The sequence below is a fragment of the Engraulis encrasicolus genome, chromosome 19, assembly GCF_034702125.1.
Source record: "Engraulis encrasicolus isolate BLACKSEA-1 chromosome 19, IST_EnEncr_1.0, whole genome shotgun sequence".
NCBI lineage: Eukaryota > Metazoa > Chordata > Actinopteri > Clupeiformes > Engraulidae > Engraulis > Engraulis encrasicolus.
Window position 1 is genome coordinate 36,420,414 of NC_085875.1, and position 18,216 is coordinate 36,438,629.

The window sequence follows — 18,216 nt, forward strand, 5'->3', positions numbered from 1 at the left end:
ACGCAATATACATACACACGCGACGCGACCACTAGTCGGATTGATTTGGTGCATGCTGGTCTGGTGATGATAAGGTACTTTTGTCTGTAATCATTAATTGGTAATGGAGCTCGTTTCATCTTTTTAAATCTCGTCAATGTACTACGCATAGACCACTCCATTTGCATATCGATACTGCCGAATACGATTTAACTTGATTTCTAAAATAGCTGTACTCCTTTCTATCCAACAGAGGTGAGGTGAGGAGATTCTTTCGTGTGTTGGCATACTACCATAATCCGCCACCGGTTCTGTGTCATTTGTATTGTGGAGGTCCAGAGTTGACTTCAAGACGCAATTTTGTCCGCGTTCATTCAACATTGTTGACACCAATGTCAGACCAGGAGGTCCCCACGCACGACGTTGGTCTTTACAAGGCTCCCTCGGGAGTCAGGGGTATGACCTGCCTCGACCGTGAAGCTTTTGCCCAAACGATTACTGTGCCGGTGATTAGGATACCAAAGGCAGCAATTCACAAATTAATCAAGTCTCTGAAGAAGGTGGCACTACAAAGACCAGGGCTGAAACGTGTCATCAATGAACATGGTGATGAGGAGGAAAGTGAACACAAACTGCTTTTGCTGGACCCCACAAGGGTGACCTCTTCGGATGACTTTAGTGAAGAAGAGTCGGCAGCACTGAAAGTCGCAAACGTACCACACGACATCTTTAGGCACGAGTTGAAGCTAACCTACGATAATCTGAAAACCGATGAAATTTTACGTGCCGTACTACCAGAGGGACAGGATGTTACCAGCGGCTTCAGCCGTGTGGGGCATATCGCACATCTCAACCTACGAGATCATCAGCTACCGTATGGCAAGCTTATAGGTGAGTGCATACTTTGAGATGGAGTTGGATATTTTCAGCAAATGTAAACCATTTGCTTCGATGCCCTCGTGTTTTTTTCAAGCAGTCATTTTCAGGATGCATGGTCATCCTACTACATGCAATAATCCTTATAGTGGGATCGTATTAGGCTCAGTCATTTCAAATTGGTGTTAAAGTTTGGTTTTCACTTCCAAGTTGAAGTTTAGGGTCTATAGAACAATTTGAGTTCGAGTGTCAAACACACAGATAACAAAATGGCCTGCGGGGGGCGCTCTAAAATATATAAACTGCTATAACTTTTGATTAGTTAAACCAAATTTAACATATGAGGTATGTATGGATTCAGCATGAAGAGGAGAAACTGGTGAGCTAAGTATTTGGTTGCCAGATTAAAAACACACTATGTAATAAACAGACTTTTAGCCAATGGACAGCTAAATCCGGGCTTTTTTAAGATAAAGGGTGGAAATGCCCTCAAAGTTGCAATGAAACATAATTTATTGTTACAAGTTATTGTAAATAAAGCCTGGGTTATTACTTAACTTGATTTGTTCAGAATATCCCTGAAGCACACAGATACTTAGGATACCTATACACAAATATGGCTGCATAAAGCCTATGTGATATTTAGCACCCAACTTGCAACTTTGAGTTTATGAATTTAGGATCATGAGAACCAGCTTTTTTTCAATCAAGCCATCATTTTATTCACAACTTAAAAACTTCATATCTGGAAGAAAGTAAATCAGTAATAATAATAATAATAATAATAATAATGAAGATGATGATGAATACTATGGGGAACATCATTTTTTCCTGCATTCAAAAAACAAATAAAAGACCATAGGGCTAACATTTATTCCAATACTCCACTCTACAATAACTATGACAGAGAACAGATACAAAAACAGTCAGTGGTCAGTCTTGGAAATTGCATGTGCACTTGCACAGATGTGTGAACTTTAACTCTGCCTTCATGCACTTGCACCGAGATCTGGCAGGTCTATTTGTACAAGTAATAGTACTGCTGCACTTCACCTCTAGTTGGAATACATCTTGTCAACTGCATCGTTGGTAGTGTAGTTCAAATCTGGGAACTGTTCATTTGTTACCAGATTGGCAGGCATTTCTGGCAAATGCAGATAATAAGAACGGTTTTCATTCCTGTCAACTGTGCTGGTAACAAATGGACAGTTCCCAGATGACAGAGATGTCTTCATAACAGCAGATGATTGTGTCTACCATGTATGAAATAGTCCTATAGTATTATTTAGTAGGCCTATGCTTGCCAAATGCCTCTGCTTGCCCCCAGCAAGCATACTAATTGTTCTCCAACAGTTTATTTAGTATGCTTGCGGGAAATTGTTTCATCAACAGTTTTTTTTATTATTCTACTTTTTTCCATTCACCTCGGCCTATGGGAATCGCCATTCATTAGTACGGCGGATCTGAATCGTTGCAGCGTTCGAGATAGAGACACGGTTCGAGTGCCAAAACGAGCGGCTCGAAAAGGGCTCAGGGTGGTGTATTTTTCGCTGGCCTACCCCCTTTCATTCCTTCACCAGACTTGTTTTTCCTCAGTTTTCTCTCTGTTTCCCCCCCTCATTGAAATGAATGGTAGAATGGTCAAGATGATGATGTCACAAACTGTGGCAGTTAAAGTGAGAGGTGACCTGTCCTGGGGTTTTTGACTAGGTATCAACTAGGTAAAGGCATTGTCAGAGAGGTCTTGGCTCTGAATACAAACTGTGTGAAGATCATAAGCAAATAAGCGAATTAAAAAAAATTCAGAGAGAGCAGGTTTAAAATCCATATGATGCGACCCCATTCACTTAGAAAAAACATGTGTGATCAGCTCAGCGCATAGGCCTGAATATGTCAATTTTTTGACTGAACCACTTGGCCTATAAATGTGATCTCAGCTTTGACATGAAGAGCAGGGTTGTGCCATTTGTGTGTCAATATCATCTGACAACTTGCAAAACTTTTGGAGATATGACAGCGTAAAAACAAGGCTGCACATATTACCGGTACTCAGCTATTGACTGCCAAACTGTCACCTTTAGAATCTTCATTCATACACACACACACACACACACACACACACACACACACACACAGCCTTGTAGAACTTTAGACCTCTGCTGAGACCTGGGCAACCGTGGCCTAATATGCTGCTGTGGCCACTCTATACAGTAAGTGGCAGTGGCCTACTGGGTAGGGTGTTGGTCCGTCAGAGGGTTGCAGGTTCGAATCCCACCCTTACTTCTCCCTACCCACCCATTGCTGAAAGGCACCTGAAGCATCTGCACACACACACACACACACCTCTCTCTCTCTCTCTCTCTCGCACACACAAACACACACACACTCACAAACACACACACACACACACTCACCTCTCTCTCTCTCTCTCTCGCACAGACAGACAAACACACACACACACACACACACACACACACACACACACACACACACACACACACACACACACACACACACACACACACACAGACACTCACATACTCAGACCTCAGATCTCTTTGCAAATTGACCGCCTATGCTGATGACATTAGTAGTAGGAATGAGGAATGATAATGATAGTGAGTAGTGAGAAATAATGATATTGTGGGGCTGCTGTCTTGTCTGGACACTTTTTCAAAGGCTACATCAGCACGGATTAACTGGAATAAATGTTCCTCTCTCCTGCTGGGGAACTGGGGGGTTACCCCACCACCATGACTCCCTCAGCAAGGTGTGTGGGAGAAGGGGGGTTTAAAATACTGGGGGTGTTTTTGGGCTCTGTGTGTGTATACAACAGCTGTGTGTGTGTGTGTGTGTGTGTGTGTGTGTGTGTGTGTGTGTGTGTGCATAAGCCGCAAGCATACTAATAGCATTGTCTCTCCGGAAATGCAGTCATATTATTATTATTATTATTATTATTATTATTGATTTATTTTCTTCCAGATATAACATTTTTTGTGATTTTATGTGTGAATAGAATAGGCCCTATGACTTGATTGAAAAAAAAAGTTGATACTCATGATCCTAAATTTATAAACTCAAAGTTGCAAGTTGGGTCCTAAATATCACATAGGCTTTGTGCAGCCATATTTGCGTATAGGTATCCCAGGTGTCTTTGTGCTTCAGGGATATTCTGAACAAATCAAGTTGAATGATATCCCAGGCTTTATTTACAATAACTTGTAACATTAAATGATGTTTCATTGCAACTTGGAGGGCATTTCCACCCTTTATCTTAAAAAACCTGAATTTTGCTGTCCATGGGCTAAAAGTGTGTTTATTACATAGTGTGTCTTTAATCTGGTTACCAAATACTTGGCTCACCTGCTCCTCCTCTTAATGCTGAGTCCATGCATACCTCATATGTTAAATTTGGTTAAACTAATCAAAAGTTATAGCAGTTTATATATTTTAGAGCGCCCCCCGCAGGCCATTTTGTTATCTGTGTGTTTGACACTCAAACCCAAATTGTTCTATAGACCCTAAACTTCAACTTGGAAGTGAAAACCAAACTTTAACACCAATTTGAAATGACTGAGAAAAATTGCATACGCCTACGACCCCACTATTACAGTAAAAGGTGTGCCATATCACTTCACACAACAATTAAACCGTTATTAATTATTTTCTAGGAGAAGTACTCGTTGACAAAAATCCAGGCATCACCTGTGTGGTAAACAAGACAAACACAATTGATTCCACGTATCGCAATTTCCAAATGGAAGTGCTGGCTGGGGACAACAACATGGTGACGAAGGTAAGCAAACCCCCTATAGTTTGCTTCTGGAACATGCCCACTGTGTTTACTTTGGTGCTTTTTGCAAGACACACACACAAACACACCATATTGAAAGAGTATGTTATGATTTTTGCTGCTGCATGCATTTTCTCCCTCAGGTGCGAGAGAACGGCTTCCATTTCGAGTTTGACTTCTCCAAAGTCTACTGGAACCCACGGCTGAGCACAGAGCACGAACGAGTCGTGTCCATGTTTAGTCGAGGCGACGTGATCCTGGACGTGTTTGCAGGAGTAGGACCTTTCGCTGTGCCTGCGGCCCGTCGTGGTTGCACAGTCCTGGCCAATGACCTCAACCCACAGTCCTTCCACTGGCTCAAGCACAACTGCCAGCTCAATAAGGTGAACCAAAAGGTGACCACCTTCAACATGGATGGCCGCGAGTTTATCAGAGGACCGGTCAGAGAGAGACTTCCTGCTTTGTTGTCTGGAGACGCCACGGTCCACTTTGTGATGAACTTGCCGGCCCTGGCACTGGAGTTCCTTGATGCGTTTCAAGATCTCTTGGTGCCGCAGTCAATTAAAGAGGAGGGTGGCTCTGGAAAGGTGAGACTGCCAAAGGTGCACTGCTACGGCTTCTCCAAGGAGGACGATCCCCAGAAAGACGTGGTCAGGCGGGCTTCAGCCAGTCTTGGCTTTGAGCTGGAGGGACTCTGTTCGGTACACAATGTCAGAAACGTGGCGCCCAACAAGGAAATGATGTGCGTGGCGTTTACACTGCCTTCAGAGGTGCTCTATGGCAAAAACGCAGGTAAGAGGAAAAACACACACTGACATAATACTTAAATTGTATTAATGGTATGTTTAACCCCAATGAACCGGTCTAATGTGCGTGTTTGCACTTTCAGAAAATTCAGAGGAACCAGCTGCCAAGAGACCTAAGTGTGAGGAGCAATTGGACTGAAAGACTATAATCTCTACATAATTCTGTACATTATATTTTTTAATAAACTCTTTTTAAGATTTTGTTTTTCAACTTTATTTGATAGGTGGACAGGAAGCGAATTGGGAGAGAGACGGGGAGGGATCGGCAAAGGACCTGGGTCAGCCGCATGGCAGGCTGCCCTATGGGTTGGCCACGGCAGGGCCTTTTAATAAACTCTTAACGATAACATGACTATTATTTTGGTCTGTGCTGAAGTTAATGATTGTTGACAACACAGATTAATCTATAAAAATATTTTAATAGAACATATATACACATGAAAATGAAAAAGAAACCTGACTCTTAGAGTAGTTAAACAATGTTCTCCAGGTTTTGATGAAGTATTTCATATCCTGTATGACAGCATTCAGAATACATACAAAGCAGCCGTGTGCTGATGGAGACCTCAACCCCAGTTGAAGGCATGCTGCAGTCACAGTAAAAAACACAACTTCTACAAATTGTACACAAGTCTTTTCTTGTGAAAATGCAGCTTACCAAAGCATAAGATTCCAAATCTGTGTAACATTGTGAAAAGAAACAGTGGTGGTTTTTCACACCTACTGATGTGAAGTGGATACCTGACTGATCCCACATAATGTTCCCGTGGATCTTGTACAATTGCATTTTCAGACTTTAGGGATGAGTCCTCAACTCGGTCTTAAAGAAAAACACACACGTGGTGAAGGACTGGCTGAAATCACAGCCGATCAGGAGAAGAGTCCACTGAAAGCGTCCTGAACAGCACGGTGACAGGCTAACCCAGAGCTGTAACCCCCAGCCACATCCTGCGGCGATGCGGTTCGCACATGATTCAGATACCTGCAACAGACCAGACCATATTCCACTTTAATGACATTCCATTAATGGTATAACAGGTCGTGGATTTAAAAAAAAATCTCTCGTGCCTTTATTAGATAGGACCGGGTGAGAGAGGCAGGGTAGGATTAGTTAATGACCCAGGGTGCCCGTGGAGCATGAGCAATGTGCCTGTATATTGTACGGCATAATAGTGCAGTGTGCCTACTGTGGAATTTAGACAGTTATAATGATAAAGCATGAGGGGAGCGAGTGTTTTTTGTTTTGTTTTTTGATTTTTTAAATCACTAAATGGTACTAAGGTTCAGTAATGCTGCAAATGAAAACATAACAACATACAGGACCGTATTAACACACTGGCACCTCACAGGTGCCCCCTTTATGAACAATATTTGTAAGGTTTGTGTCATCTGGTGCCCCCTAAATGACTGGTGCCCCTGGCCCTTATGGGATAATCTGGCCCTGATAACAATAGCAATAACGGATAACCAATAAAATAAATAAAATGATGCACTTCATCTATACACTCAAGAGAATGTCACCATAGAAGACCGCTTACCCAAGTCTCTGCAGGTTGTCCAGTTCGGGCACTGTTGGGCCGTATGTGTGGATGACAAGTGGCTGGTATTGATACAAAACCTCCCGGATCTCTGGCACAGGCTGTAGTGACACGGTCTGACCCTGAGGACACAACAATCATATTTATACACTGTGTGGCCCAAAAAAAAGGTCACACCCACTAATATGTTGCTTGACTGCCATTTAGATTTAATGACGGCACATATTTGGTGTTGCATTGTTTTAATGAACTTCTGCAATGTCTGGATTTCCACCTTGTATTGCATTCTGTTTTCAACAAGATCTTGTATTGATGTTGGTTTAGTTTGTCCACTGCAGCACATTCCAAAGAGTCTCAATGAGGCTGAAGTCTGGACTCATGTGGTTGCCAATCCATGTGTAAAATGATCTCTTCTGCTCCTTGAACCACTCTGGTGCAATGATTTGCTACTAATTTACCAAACAAGCATGTCAAAAGACAACCCGTGGACATGTACAAGATGTTTGAGAAGGGTCAAATTATTGGCATCAGCTAACATTTGGTGTCAGGTCTAGGTTCAGCTACAGATACAGTACAATCAAAGGATGAGGACAGCTGATTACCTGAATATAGTGAATGAACCAATAATTCAATCATTTTTTTTTTCTATCCTGATGGCACAAGCATATTACAGAAGACAATGGCAAGATTCATCAAACTTTGAAATCATAGTTCAGGGAGCAAGAGACAACATTTTTTTCACATGGATTGGCCACCAGAGTCCAGACCTCAAACTCAGTGAGAATATTTGGGATGTTCTGGAGAAAGCTTTCAGACTCTATGATTATCAAAACAAGATCTTGGTGAAATCTTAATGCAAAACTGAAAAACAACTTCTTGCTGGCGACATTTTTTTGGCCAGGCTGTGTATTAATACAGTAATTAAGCATTGCAGAAGCAGCAATTTTATTTGGGGCGGGGATAATGAAGCAGGCATCACTGTACCTCAAACTGGTGATAATACAAGGTACAGACACAATTTTTGAATGAGACAAACTTTAACAGTTTGCACCATCAATAAAGGATAGTACACGGTAATATTGGGGTGGTAAAACTGCTGCCTCTGCGATGCCTAATTATTCTTTCAATACATAGCCTGGCCAAAAAGTCACCACCAAGAAAAAGTTGTTTTCCAGTGTTGTAGGGGGAATAACACACACACACACACACACACACACACACACACACACACACACACACACACACACACACACACACACACACACACACACACACACACAATGAAGTGATGAGCATACCAATGGGATGCCGGTGGAGAACAGGGTGGTTTTGACGGCCTGCTTCTGCTTCTCAATCTGCTGTTCCAGCTGGGCAGCTCGGTCCTTGTGCTGAGCCAGCAGGACGCAGGCAGGCAGCTGAGATTTCTCCTACACACGCACACGTGCACATGATGACAAGAAGAAGACGGAGCATTGAGATTCCATGCAGCCGGACTTGTTGTTATAATACATATATGCAAGGCCCTAAATTAACGTTTTCAACACCAGCCAAGATTGCTAGTAGATGTTAATCGTACAAGCCAAACACACACTCACAAATGGGTCGAAGTGGCTAGTAAGTTCGTCTTTTCTACCAGCCAAACTGGAATTTCACCAGCATTTGGCCAGTTGGCTAGTGTTAATTTAGAGCCCTGCATATATGCATTGTAACAGTGGTGTGATGTGATGTGACACTATAGCATTTTAGAGGGGAAAGATGGGTCATGTGTGTGACGCCCCTAGAGGGCGTCGTGTCCTCCCTAGTACTGCCTGTTGTGCTTTTCCCCTGCAGGTGCGCTGAATTGTCCCTGATTGCGTCCGATTGTCACTGATTGTCTGCAGCAGCTCATTCGTTGAAAGGGCTCAGCTGATCCCTTTAAAAACCCAGCTGTCTTTGTGTCCAAGTTAGAGCAGCGAATACTGAGCTTGAGACTCTGTTAAATCCTGGGTTGCTTGCCCCTCGTGGGCCTTAAGACCCACACTGCTCCTTCTGTTGGTTTGATTGTCTGTTTGTTTGATTTGTTTGTGCGCTGGTTTTGGTTTGGCTGCGTTGGCTATGTCATGTTGGTGCATTGATTGGACTGTAAAATAAATATGACCAAAGATCTGTACATCTGACTCCGTCCTCCTTTATGTTATCTCTCCTTTTGAGCGTAACATGGGGGCTCGTTAAACCACTGCCTTTATTTTGGAATTTGGTTGTACCACTGGATTTCCTTATGAGTCTATTTGGCTACTTTGTATGATGGAGGAGGGAGTTGGTCATTATTGCGCAGCTGTAATATGTTTTCGTTGATTTTCGTTGTTGGTTATTTGAAACAGGCTATCTGTTAGTTCTTTTTCAACTTAATTTGTTAGTGGTTAATTTGTTAGTGGATTTTTCTGTTTGTAGGTGGCCGTTTCGTTTGTTAAAGTAGCCTATTTAGTGCTGATGGCTTTTTTTTGTTACTTGTGTGCCAGTAGTCTAGGCTGCATTCCTTTCCTTGCCCTTGGTAGGCTCAGTGTATGCCCTCGGGTGTGCAACTTTTTTGTTTTTGTGACGGTACGGGGCTTAGTAGCAGTTGTCTCGGGGGCACTTCCGAGGTCCGTTGCGCTGTTATTCATTGGCGGTTCATACAGACCTGCGGGCTCAGTGCTTAAATCCCCAGCCTTACGGCCGTCTGAAGACCAGGGTCGACGAGTTAGTTGGGTGTATGGGTTTAGCAGGGCATTAATGATCAATTTAGGAAGTTGTAGCCTCATTCTACTGGTCCACATTTGGCGTTTGTATTTGTTCATTGAGTCCAGTGTTTATTTTTGTGGATTAGCCTATTGTTTGCGTCATGGTTGATGCAAGTGTGTCTAGTTTTGTGAATTATCCACCTATTCTGTCCCCTGTTGGCTTGTCTTTTGAGGAGCAAAAAGCTCTATCACGTTATCAACATGAGACAGAGTTGATGCGGCTACGTTTGATTAAGGAGTCCGGCGAAATATCAAACCAGTTGGATAAAGTTAAAGAGCGCATCGCATTTACAAGGGAGGGGGAAATGTCGGGTCTGCTTAATCCAGCTGCAGCCGAAACCACTACACCTACGTTGAGTGTGGTCAAAAATCTCCGTTTAGTTCCAAAATTCGATGAGCATAACGTTGATGTCTTTTTTCAGCTTTTCGAACAGATGGCAGATGCTCATGACTGGTCAGATGTGGAAAGGGTATTGTTGCTGCAATGCGTTTTGACCGGTCGAGCTCAGCGCGCGTATTGCGACCTGTCTGGTTCCGACAGGAAACATTATGAAAAAGTGAAATTGTCTGTTTTGAAGGCATATGAGCTTGCGCCAGAGACATACAGATACAATTTTCGTGCCATGCAGAGGACATCTGATCAGTCTAATATGGCGTTTGCACGTGAATTAACATTGCAGTTTGATCGGTGGAGAAAGTCTGCTAATATTCAGTCACTTGATCAATTAGTTGAGTTAATGATGTTGGAGCAATTTAAACAGACTCTCTCTAAGGAGGCTGCTGTTTTTCTTATGGGGCGTGGGGTCGAAACTACCTTACAGGCTGCTGCCACTGGTTGATGAATGGGAGTTTACGCAACGATCTCGTCCTGTCAGTGTGTGGGGCGTGGGGTCTCGTTCAAGTTCAAAAATATGAATCGCACGAAGTAAACTCTATTCGCAACCAAGGTTCTCACATGAATGCATACGTGTCCAAGCTCATGTGTAACTACTGCAAGGAGCATGGGCATTGGAAAAGACACTGCCCGTTGTTAAAAACAAAAGGAAGGGTTTTCTCTGCTAGACCGCCCGTCCAGGCAACTACTGTGCTCGTGACCCCGGTTTCAATAACTGAGAACATGCTGAATCTGCATCTCTATTTGTTGGGGAGGGAGGCGAGGCTCTCCAGCCGTTAATCGCAGACGGCTCTGTATCGTTAACTGGTACTGCTGGTGCCAAGATTCATGAGAGAATCTCGCCAAACACAGGCTCATGTCATTCTTTCATTGGAGAGTCTGTTCACTCCGTTCCCACTGATACCACTTTGGACAAATCTTTACTGACTCATGACGTAGGCTGACTACTCAGTCAGTACCGCTGTGTAGTGCGCGCTTGGGTTTGTGAACGTGTGCAGGGTGATCCTGGGCTCGCAGTTCGAACCGCTGTACCCGTTCGTGATAGTTCGTTGGTGAATAATCTGGTAGAGGAAAATATTTTTGCTGAACCTATTGAAAAACTGGTTGTAAGTGGACAATCTTCTGTTGAAGTTAGCAGCGAGATATTTTGTCCATGTAACCCTCCTGCATGCTCCTGGACGCGCTCTGCAAGCGAAAGTGCTGAGCATAGAGCGTTGTCCGTTAAATTTGGAAGAAACCTGCTCACCACTGATGGCCCAGCCAATCACTAGTGTCCCTTATCCGATGGTGGCAGTGTCGGATACACACGATAATTCAGTAGATGATTGTGATTCGCCGCATGGGGAAAACATCAGTTAAGTTAGGAAATGGTTGGAAATCGCCCATTACTCAACTTGTTAACCGAAGTTTTCCTATCTGCTGTTTTTTGTATATTTGTGCTTGTTTCTGTTCAGTAGGTAATGATGTATCAGCCTCATGGTGTGGGTGCTTGCTACATTTGTTAGTCCATCAAGATCCTGCATGCTCACAGGGTGTGGGGCCATTTCATAGGCCTATTGGAAAGTTGGGGTTTGACAAAATATCATTGTCAGTGTTTCATTTGGATATATTTTTGATTCATATGTGCAGTATTGCAGAAAACTGCGTTTCCTGTCTTGATGGGGGAGGGTGTGACGCCCCTAGAGGGCGTCGTGTCCTCCCTAGTACTGCCTGTTGTGCTTTTCCCCTGCAGGTGCGCTGAATTGTCCCTGATTGCGTCCGATTGTCACTGATTGTCTGCAGCAGCTCATTCGTTGAAAGGGCTCAGCTGATCCCTTTAAAAACCCAGCTGTCTTTGTGTCCAAGTTAGAGCAGCGAATACTGAGCTTGAGACTCTGTTAAATCCTGGGTTGCTTGCCCCTCGTGGGCCTTAAGACCCACACTGCTCCTTCTGTTGGTTTGATTGTCTGTTTGTTTGATTTGTTTGTGCGCTGGTTTTGGTTTGGCTGCGTTGGCTATGTTATGTTGGTGCATTGATTGGACTGTAAAATAAATATGACCAAAGATCTGTACATCTGACTCCGTCCTCCTTTATGTTATCTCTCCTTTTGAGCGTAACAATGTGACACCACTAATGCACTTTATATAAAATCTGTCCCACTCCCAAAATATCACCAAGATGCATTTTAACAATGGAGCTCTACTTTTGGATTTCTACACATCCCTTAGCTGCTGCATATGGCCTATGTGGCCCAACTGAGTCTGGGTGTACTGGATAGGACTGTGTGTATCTGACCTGCTCTTTAAACAAACAAAAAAGTTTTTTATACATGGTTTTAAAAGCCCTTCTAGGCAGGGCACTGGAAAATAGCCTTTTGCCTATTAAAATGCTATGATGTTTCCTGATGGGCTGTTGTACACAGCCTACATGATGTATCTGTCCCTATCAAATAAACCATAACTAATGGTGTGTATTGAACTGACCAGTTCGTCCAGCAGGGCCTGCTTGTTCTTCCTCTTGGCCTGCAGCTGTTTCTTCTCCTCCTCCAGGAGCTCCAGTCTTCGCTCCTCAGCGCTCTTCTGCTCCAGCAGCAGCATCTCCTCCAACTCCTCCTGCTCACGCGTCTGAACGCCGCAGGTAAACAAGGGGTTAAAGGAGAAGTAAGTTCTTCACTATTCTTCAGATTTTCACCCCATTACATTATATTACTTCATATATTCCTTGTGCTCGAGTGTCTGAGCCCCCGGGAAAGAAGACACTTTGATTTTTAAAATCCCTTTATTGAACCATTGCATGGTCTATACGTCCACAACGATGGTCAACAAACTCCCGCCCGCACCCACCCTAACCCATTACACCAATGGAAAACCAGCCCGCCACCAGTACTGACTGACCATACCCCCTTGTCCATGCACCACTTCTTTGCAAACGTATCAGTATTTCCTGTGACCTGATAGTAAGCGTACTCAACCATAATCCTAGACTAAAAGAAGAGAGGGACTGAGGTGGAGATACTTATCTGGAGCTTTTTTTACCATACAGCTTGAAATCCTCCACACACCCACATTGCAAAACAACTGCTGATTAGTTGTTTATCTATTCACATTCACGTACATGCAAATGCACAGATGCATCATAGTTAAAATAAGTCTTCATCCTCACCAGCTTGACTTTATTCCTCTGGATGACGTCTCTGTTCTCTCTCTGGTACTGTTCCATTATCTGCCGTGTCCTCTCCACGTCCATGTTATTGGTCAGATTAAAGACTATGGAGGGACGAGACCAAGATGATTACCAACACAAAGTCATTCTTCTTAATGAGATGTCACTTTCTCTACATGTTTCTTAGCCTTTGGCAATATGTGTTCTCACCTATTTCTTCTACCTGTTCGAGGTAGTCGTTGTAGTCTCTCAGGCTTGGAAAATCAAATTCTCTTTTGTTGTATCTAAAAGACAGGAAAAATACATCCGTGTGGATACTACTTTGGGATTTGGAGATGCATTTGTACAATACTTTTGTGAATGGTTAAAGAAAGACTAACGTACCAAAGGTTTGTTAAGTAACCCATTTCTATTCAATGAACTACAGAACATTAACTTACATCTTCAAAACTTTTTTGCGTATTTCGACCTCTTTGTCGATGGCTGGATCCTCGAACAGCTGGACGCGAAAATTACTCTTCCTTAGTGGTGTATCACATTCAATGCAGTTCCCTGACCCACGCACAAACAGCATTTCCACACAACTCTCGCATCTGCAACCACAAACACACACGGCAATATTGACATATGGTTGCATGCATGCCAACTTCTTCTTTACGAGGTACACCTAAAACATGTTTAGTAAAAAACTGCTGTGTATTCCCACGGTTACATGATAAAGCAGCTTCAGATTCTGAAAAGTCCAAACAAGTAGTGTAGTCACCAACCTAGTGTCATCAATATAACGTTCAATTTCTACATAAAACCTACATTCAAAGTGCTCCCTGTTCTCTTCAGTGTAGCAAGTCAGTTACATAACTTACATGTTATTACCGACCTCAATGACACATTTAAAAGTGACATGCCAATGCTTGGTTAATGTTAGCTGCTGCTGTCGTGAATGGCAAAAAAAATCTTACTCACAATGTATGGCCACAAACATTCACCATAAGCTTTAAGGATGGATTTCTGTATTTTGTCGTTTTGCATCGAGGACACCCTTGGTCATCCATTGTGAATATAGTTGTGTACAAGGACTTTAAATACAATATTTCGTCCGAAACGAGCTATTACACAGGGCTGTGCAACACACTTCTAAACAAACGGATGCGTTTGTAAAAGAGGTCCGACTAGAAACCCGAGGCAACCTCATTCAGTTCCCTTTACGCACAAGTTTTTAACTGAATCGAATGCGTGCCAAAACACATTTTATACACTGCCGGTCAAAAAAAATGTCACAGCCCAAAAAAGGTCACATAGTCTAATATATTATTGGCACTCCTTAAACTCTGATTATGGCAAGCTACGACAGTGTTTTTCTTGATAAGTGTCTGCCATGTCAAAATGTACAGGTACCGTATGTCCATCCAATTGGACATTACTTCCATCCAAGATCTTGTAGTATTATCGTATTTCGTGGAGGCGTATGCCAAATTAAAGTTAAATTAAAGTGTTTTGCCATAACAGTGATACACTTTAATAAACATCTGTGAAATTGGCCCACATACATGTACTTTATATTCAATAACAGATGATGCTTATAGAATATGGCATGGCACATATCCATTGAGAGTAAATTTAGTTATTATTTAGGCCTACAGCAATCTATGTAAATATCTAATAAAATCAATATTCCATCTGTGCCTTGCGTAGTAGCCACTACTTGAGTGACAATAAACAACTTAAACGTTTGGAGTCTTTCGCAGAGGTGAGCAATTACCCTCCAAAATCCACCAAATTACGAAATGTGAACTCCAGCATCGCTATGCCAACTGCAAAAGCCTTCTGGATGATAAACTTGAAGAGCAGAATGGAGATGAGGGCTCTGGAGAGGTCGAGGGCATAGCAGGACTGGCCATCTGGCATAGCAGACATTTCCCGATGGGCAACGATGAGGAGCTATTGTCATCTCTAATATCTGTGGCTGTTAGTAAAGAGATGGTGATGAACGACCAAAGGCAAAGGGTCAGGTAAGATGCATTGCAGTGTGTGCTGTAGTCATTTCTTTCTACTTACCAAATGGTCCACACACAAAGCACTTATTTCATTGGACTTATTCAGTTTTGGGAAAAGCTCTTCACCAGGACTCCCTGGCAGAAGAGACATCCAGTCTCAATTGGACACTCCTGGCTAAATAAAGGTTAAATGAAACTAGGGGCTTTCTGCTCCTGGATGAAGTAAGCACACGTTGATATGACGGTGGGCCTCCAATGACAATCTTAATAGGCACTGCTGTATTCAATGACTCACAAAGGGGTGTTGAGGTCTGCAGGCATTAACTGGAAGCCATCATTCATCTTCTGTACCAATTGACATATCTACTCTGTCCTTGCTCCTCCCTCAGACTAACAGTGGCCAACACTCCTCCAGTGATGCACACTTGGCTGGAGACTTGACAGACAAGAATTTGCTGGTAATTCCAAAAGTCCAAACAAAGTGTGGAGAGGCAGCCTTTAGATTCTACGCCGCAAAGCTTTGGAACCAGCTTCCAGATGATGTAAAAAAAAAAAAAATGCACCCCTATTAATAGCTTTAAATCTAGACTCAAGACGAAGCTGTTCTCAGATGCTTTCCCCTCGCAGCTTTATATTATGTTTTCATTCTTATTGTTATGTTTTACCATAGGCTATGTTTTATCTTAATGTTTTAATTTTCTTTAATCTTTCTTTCTGTCTTGTTTCCTTTGGATTTGCTTTTAATTTCTTTTTTTGTGAAGCACATTGAGTTGCACTTGTGTATGAAATGTGCTATAGGCTACAAATACATTTCCCTAGCCTTGCCTTGACGTGCATCAGCCAGCACCCATCCACCCAGTGGGTTATAAAAGAAAGTGATCTGAAGAAGATTAGGAAGTTGGAGGAAAGGGTTAGAGAAGCTGAGATGAAGAAACAGCTAAAAGCTTGAAAGAGAAGACAGCAAAGCCGGCCCAAAAATAGGATGCTGTACACCAGGCCCAGGGGTGGGGAACCTTTTCCATCCGAGGGCCGTAAAAGTCTTTAGAGGGCCGTATTATGAACACAAACCAGAATTTACCCCTGCACTTTAGGCCTATATTGAAGGCTGCCAGCTTTACAACAGACCCCACCTTCTCTAGGTCCCCTGAATATAACTTAATTGTACTGAAAATTTATTTTCCAAGTTTCCCTTACAAAATATGTCATATTTCTTGTGAAGCTGCATAACATTAAACTATATTGGGGGATAAAATGGCCTCAAGGGCCACAAACGGCCCTCAAGACATAGGTTCCCCACCCCTCCTGTGCACACTCACACAAACATAGACAGGGAGGTTACAGGTTTTTGGAAATCTCTCTCTGCATGTTCTACAACCCCTGGCAAAAAGTATGGAATCACCTGTCATGGAGGATGTTCATTGAGTTGTTTTAATTCATAAAAAATAGAAGGATGAATGATACGACACAAACCTCAAGTCATTTTCAAAGGGGAACTGTCTGGCTTTAAGAAACACCAAAAGAAATCAAGAAAAACAATTTCGTTAGTAAGTAATTGTTACTTTTTTAGAGCATGCATAGAGAAAAAAATATGGAATCACTCAACACGGAGGAAAAAATATGGAATCATGAAAAATAAACAGACAAAAGAACACTTCAAGACTTTTTTGCACCACCTCTGGGCTTCTAAACAACCCACAGCCTCTGAGGAATGGCATTAATGGATGAAAAACAGAACCCTTCATCAATTTTACTCACTCTTTCTCTGATTGCAGTTATCAAATTGGCTTTACAGGTTGGAGCCTCGTCATGGACCATTTTCTTAAACGTCTACCTCAGATTTTCATTTGGTTGAGGTCATTCATTGAAGAAAAACATATCGTCAGCTTACAAACAGTCTGGACATCACTGATTTTACAGTATGACAAGTAAAGATCCATTAACATCCCAAGAAAAGATTTCATCATCTCCAAGCATCTCTTCAATTGATTGGATAAGAAAAGTGTCCAAAACAACAAAGTTAACTTGTGCACTTATTGAAAATGTAATGCAGTCATGTCCTCCGCCCAGTGCATTCACCTGACATGCAGCCTAGGCTATGGTCAATGACAGTGGACATTTGTACGTTTTCATTAGTCAGTCATCCTCATTTTCATCAATCCCATGTAAAAAATAAATGCACCAGACAACACTTCCAGCATCAAATTGTTCAAAGAGGATTCACAATTAATCAATTAATTAGACTTCCATCCAGTCAAACTATCTGAATGCTTTTTTTTAGGCCATTGCATTTTTGTTTTTCCAATTTGGGTGCATGTGTAAGTTCAAATATCCGTGAATATCTCTGTATGTAAAGCCCATTTGCTATAGGTGATTGGAGATGATTGCCAATGCCTTTTCAATAACTACTCAAGTTTATATTGACATTTTGACAATTTTCTGATCCAATCAGTTGAAAGGATGCTTCAGAATGATGAAATAATTTCTCGAAATGGTAATGTACCGGTCCATTGGCAAAACCTGTGAATACATTCTTTGAAGATAAACACATAAGGTCAAGTGTCATGGCCTACAAAAAGCCTGGAACTCAAATCCAAGACAATATCTGTGGTGGAAATTTGGGGAAAATGGTCAATGGCAAGGCTCCAATCCGTTAAGATGATCTGGCACTGTAATCAGAGAAAAAATGGAGCAAAAATGATGAAAGGAATGTTTTTTTCCTCATAAATGCCATGCCTCCGAGACTGTAAGTTGTTCTAAAATCCAAAAGTGGTTCAAAAAAGATTTTGGAGTGCTTTTTTGTTTGTTTGTTTTTTATGATTCCATATTTTTTTCCTCAGAGTTGAGTGATTCCATATTTTTTTCTCTGTGCATGATCTAAATAAGTAACCATTACTTACTAACACAAATGTTTTTCGTGATTTCTTTTGGTGTTTCT

General features: G+C 42.2%; 2 protein-coding genes across 3 annotated transcripts; one reads left to right on the top strand and one right to left on the bottom strand.

Moving 5' to 3' along the window:
* Positions 1-7: 7 nt before the first annotated feature.
* On the top strand, positions 8-5,885 carry trmt5 (tRNA methyltransferase 5). Of its 2 annotated transcripts, XM_063184275.1 has the most exons (6): positions 8-74; positions 233-870; positions 4,527-4,651; positions 4,792-5,440; positions 5,538-5,573; positions 5,679-5,885. In XM_063184275.1, the coding sequence occupies exons 1-6, from the start codon at positions 67-69 to the stop codon at positions 5,804-5,806; spliced, it is 1,584 nt and encodes a 527-aa protein (XP_063040345.1). In that variant the 5' UTR covers positions 8-66; the 3' UTR covers positions 5,807-5,885. The 2 variants fall into 2 exon arrangements, with proteins under 2 accessions (XP_063040345.1, XP_063040346.1); XM_063184276.1 differs by having other exon boundaries at positions 5,538-5,806.
* A 148-nt stretch (positions 5,886-6,033) lies between these two features.
* Positions 6,034-14,550, bottom strand: mnat1 (MNAT1 component of CDK activating kinase). The gene is made up of 8 exons (XM_063184282.1): positions 14,251-14,550; positions 13,728-13,880; positions 13,498-13,571; positions 13,288-13,391; positions 12,609-12,749; positions 8,291-8,419; positions 6,993-7,114; positions 6,034-6,436 (listed from the first exon to the last, which is right to left on the bottom strand). The coding sequence occupies exons 1-8, from the start codon at positions 14,337-14,339 to the stop codon at positions 6,325-6,327; spliced, it is 924 nt and encodes a 307-aa protein (XP_063040352.1). The 5' UTR covers positions 14,340-14,550; the 3' UTR covers positions 6,034-6,324.
* Positions 14,551-18,216: the final 3,666 nt, after the last annotated feature.

Excerpts from the sequence above, each read along its gene's own strand:
- trmt5 (XM_063184275.1), top strand. Across the intron at positions 4,652-4,791 it reads ACAACAACATGGTGACGAAG|GTGCGAGAGAACGGCTTCCA; the intron begins GTAAGCAAACCC and ends TTTCTCCCTCAG. Across the intron at positions 5,441-5,537 it reads GCTCTATGGCAAAAACGCAG|AAAATTCAGAGGAACCAGCT; the intron begins GTAAGAGGAAAA and ends TTGCACTTTCAG.
- mnat1 (XM_063184282.1), bottom strand. The coding sequence starts at position 14,339 with ATGGATGACCAAGGGTGTCCTCGATGCAAAACGACAAAATACAGAAAT. Across the intron at positions 13,881-14,250 it reads AATGTTTGTGGCCATACATT|ATGCGAGAGTTGTGTGGAAA; the intron begins GTGAGTAAGATT and ends TTGTGGTTGCAG. Across the intron at positions 12,750-13,287 it reads AGAGGAATAAAGTCAAGCTG|ACGCGTGAGCAGGAGGAGTT; the intron begins GTGAGGATGAAG and ends TGCGGCGTTCAG.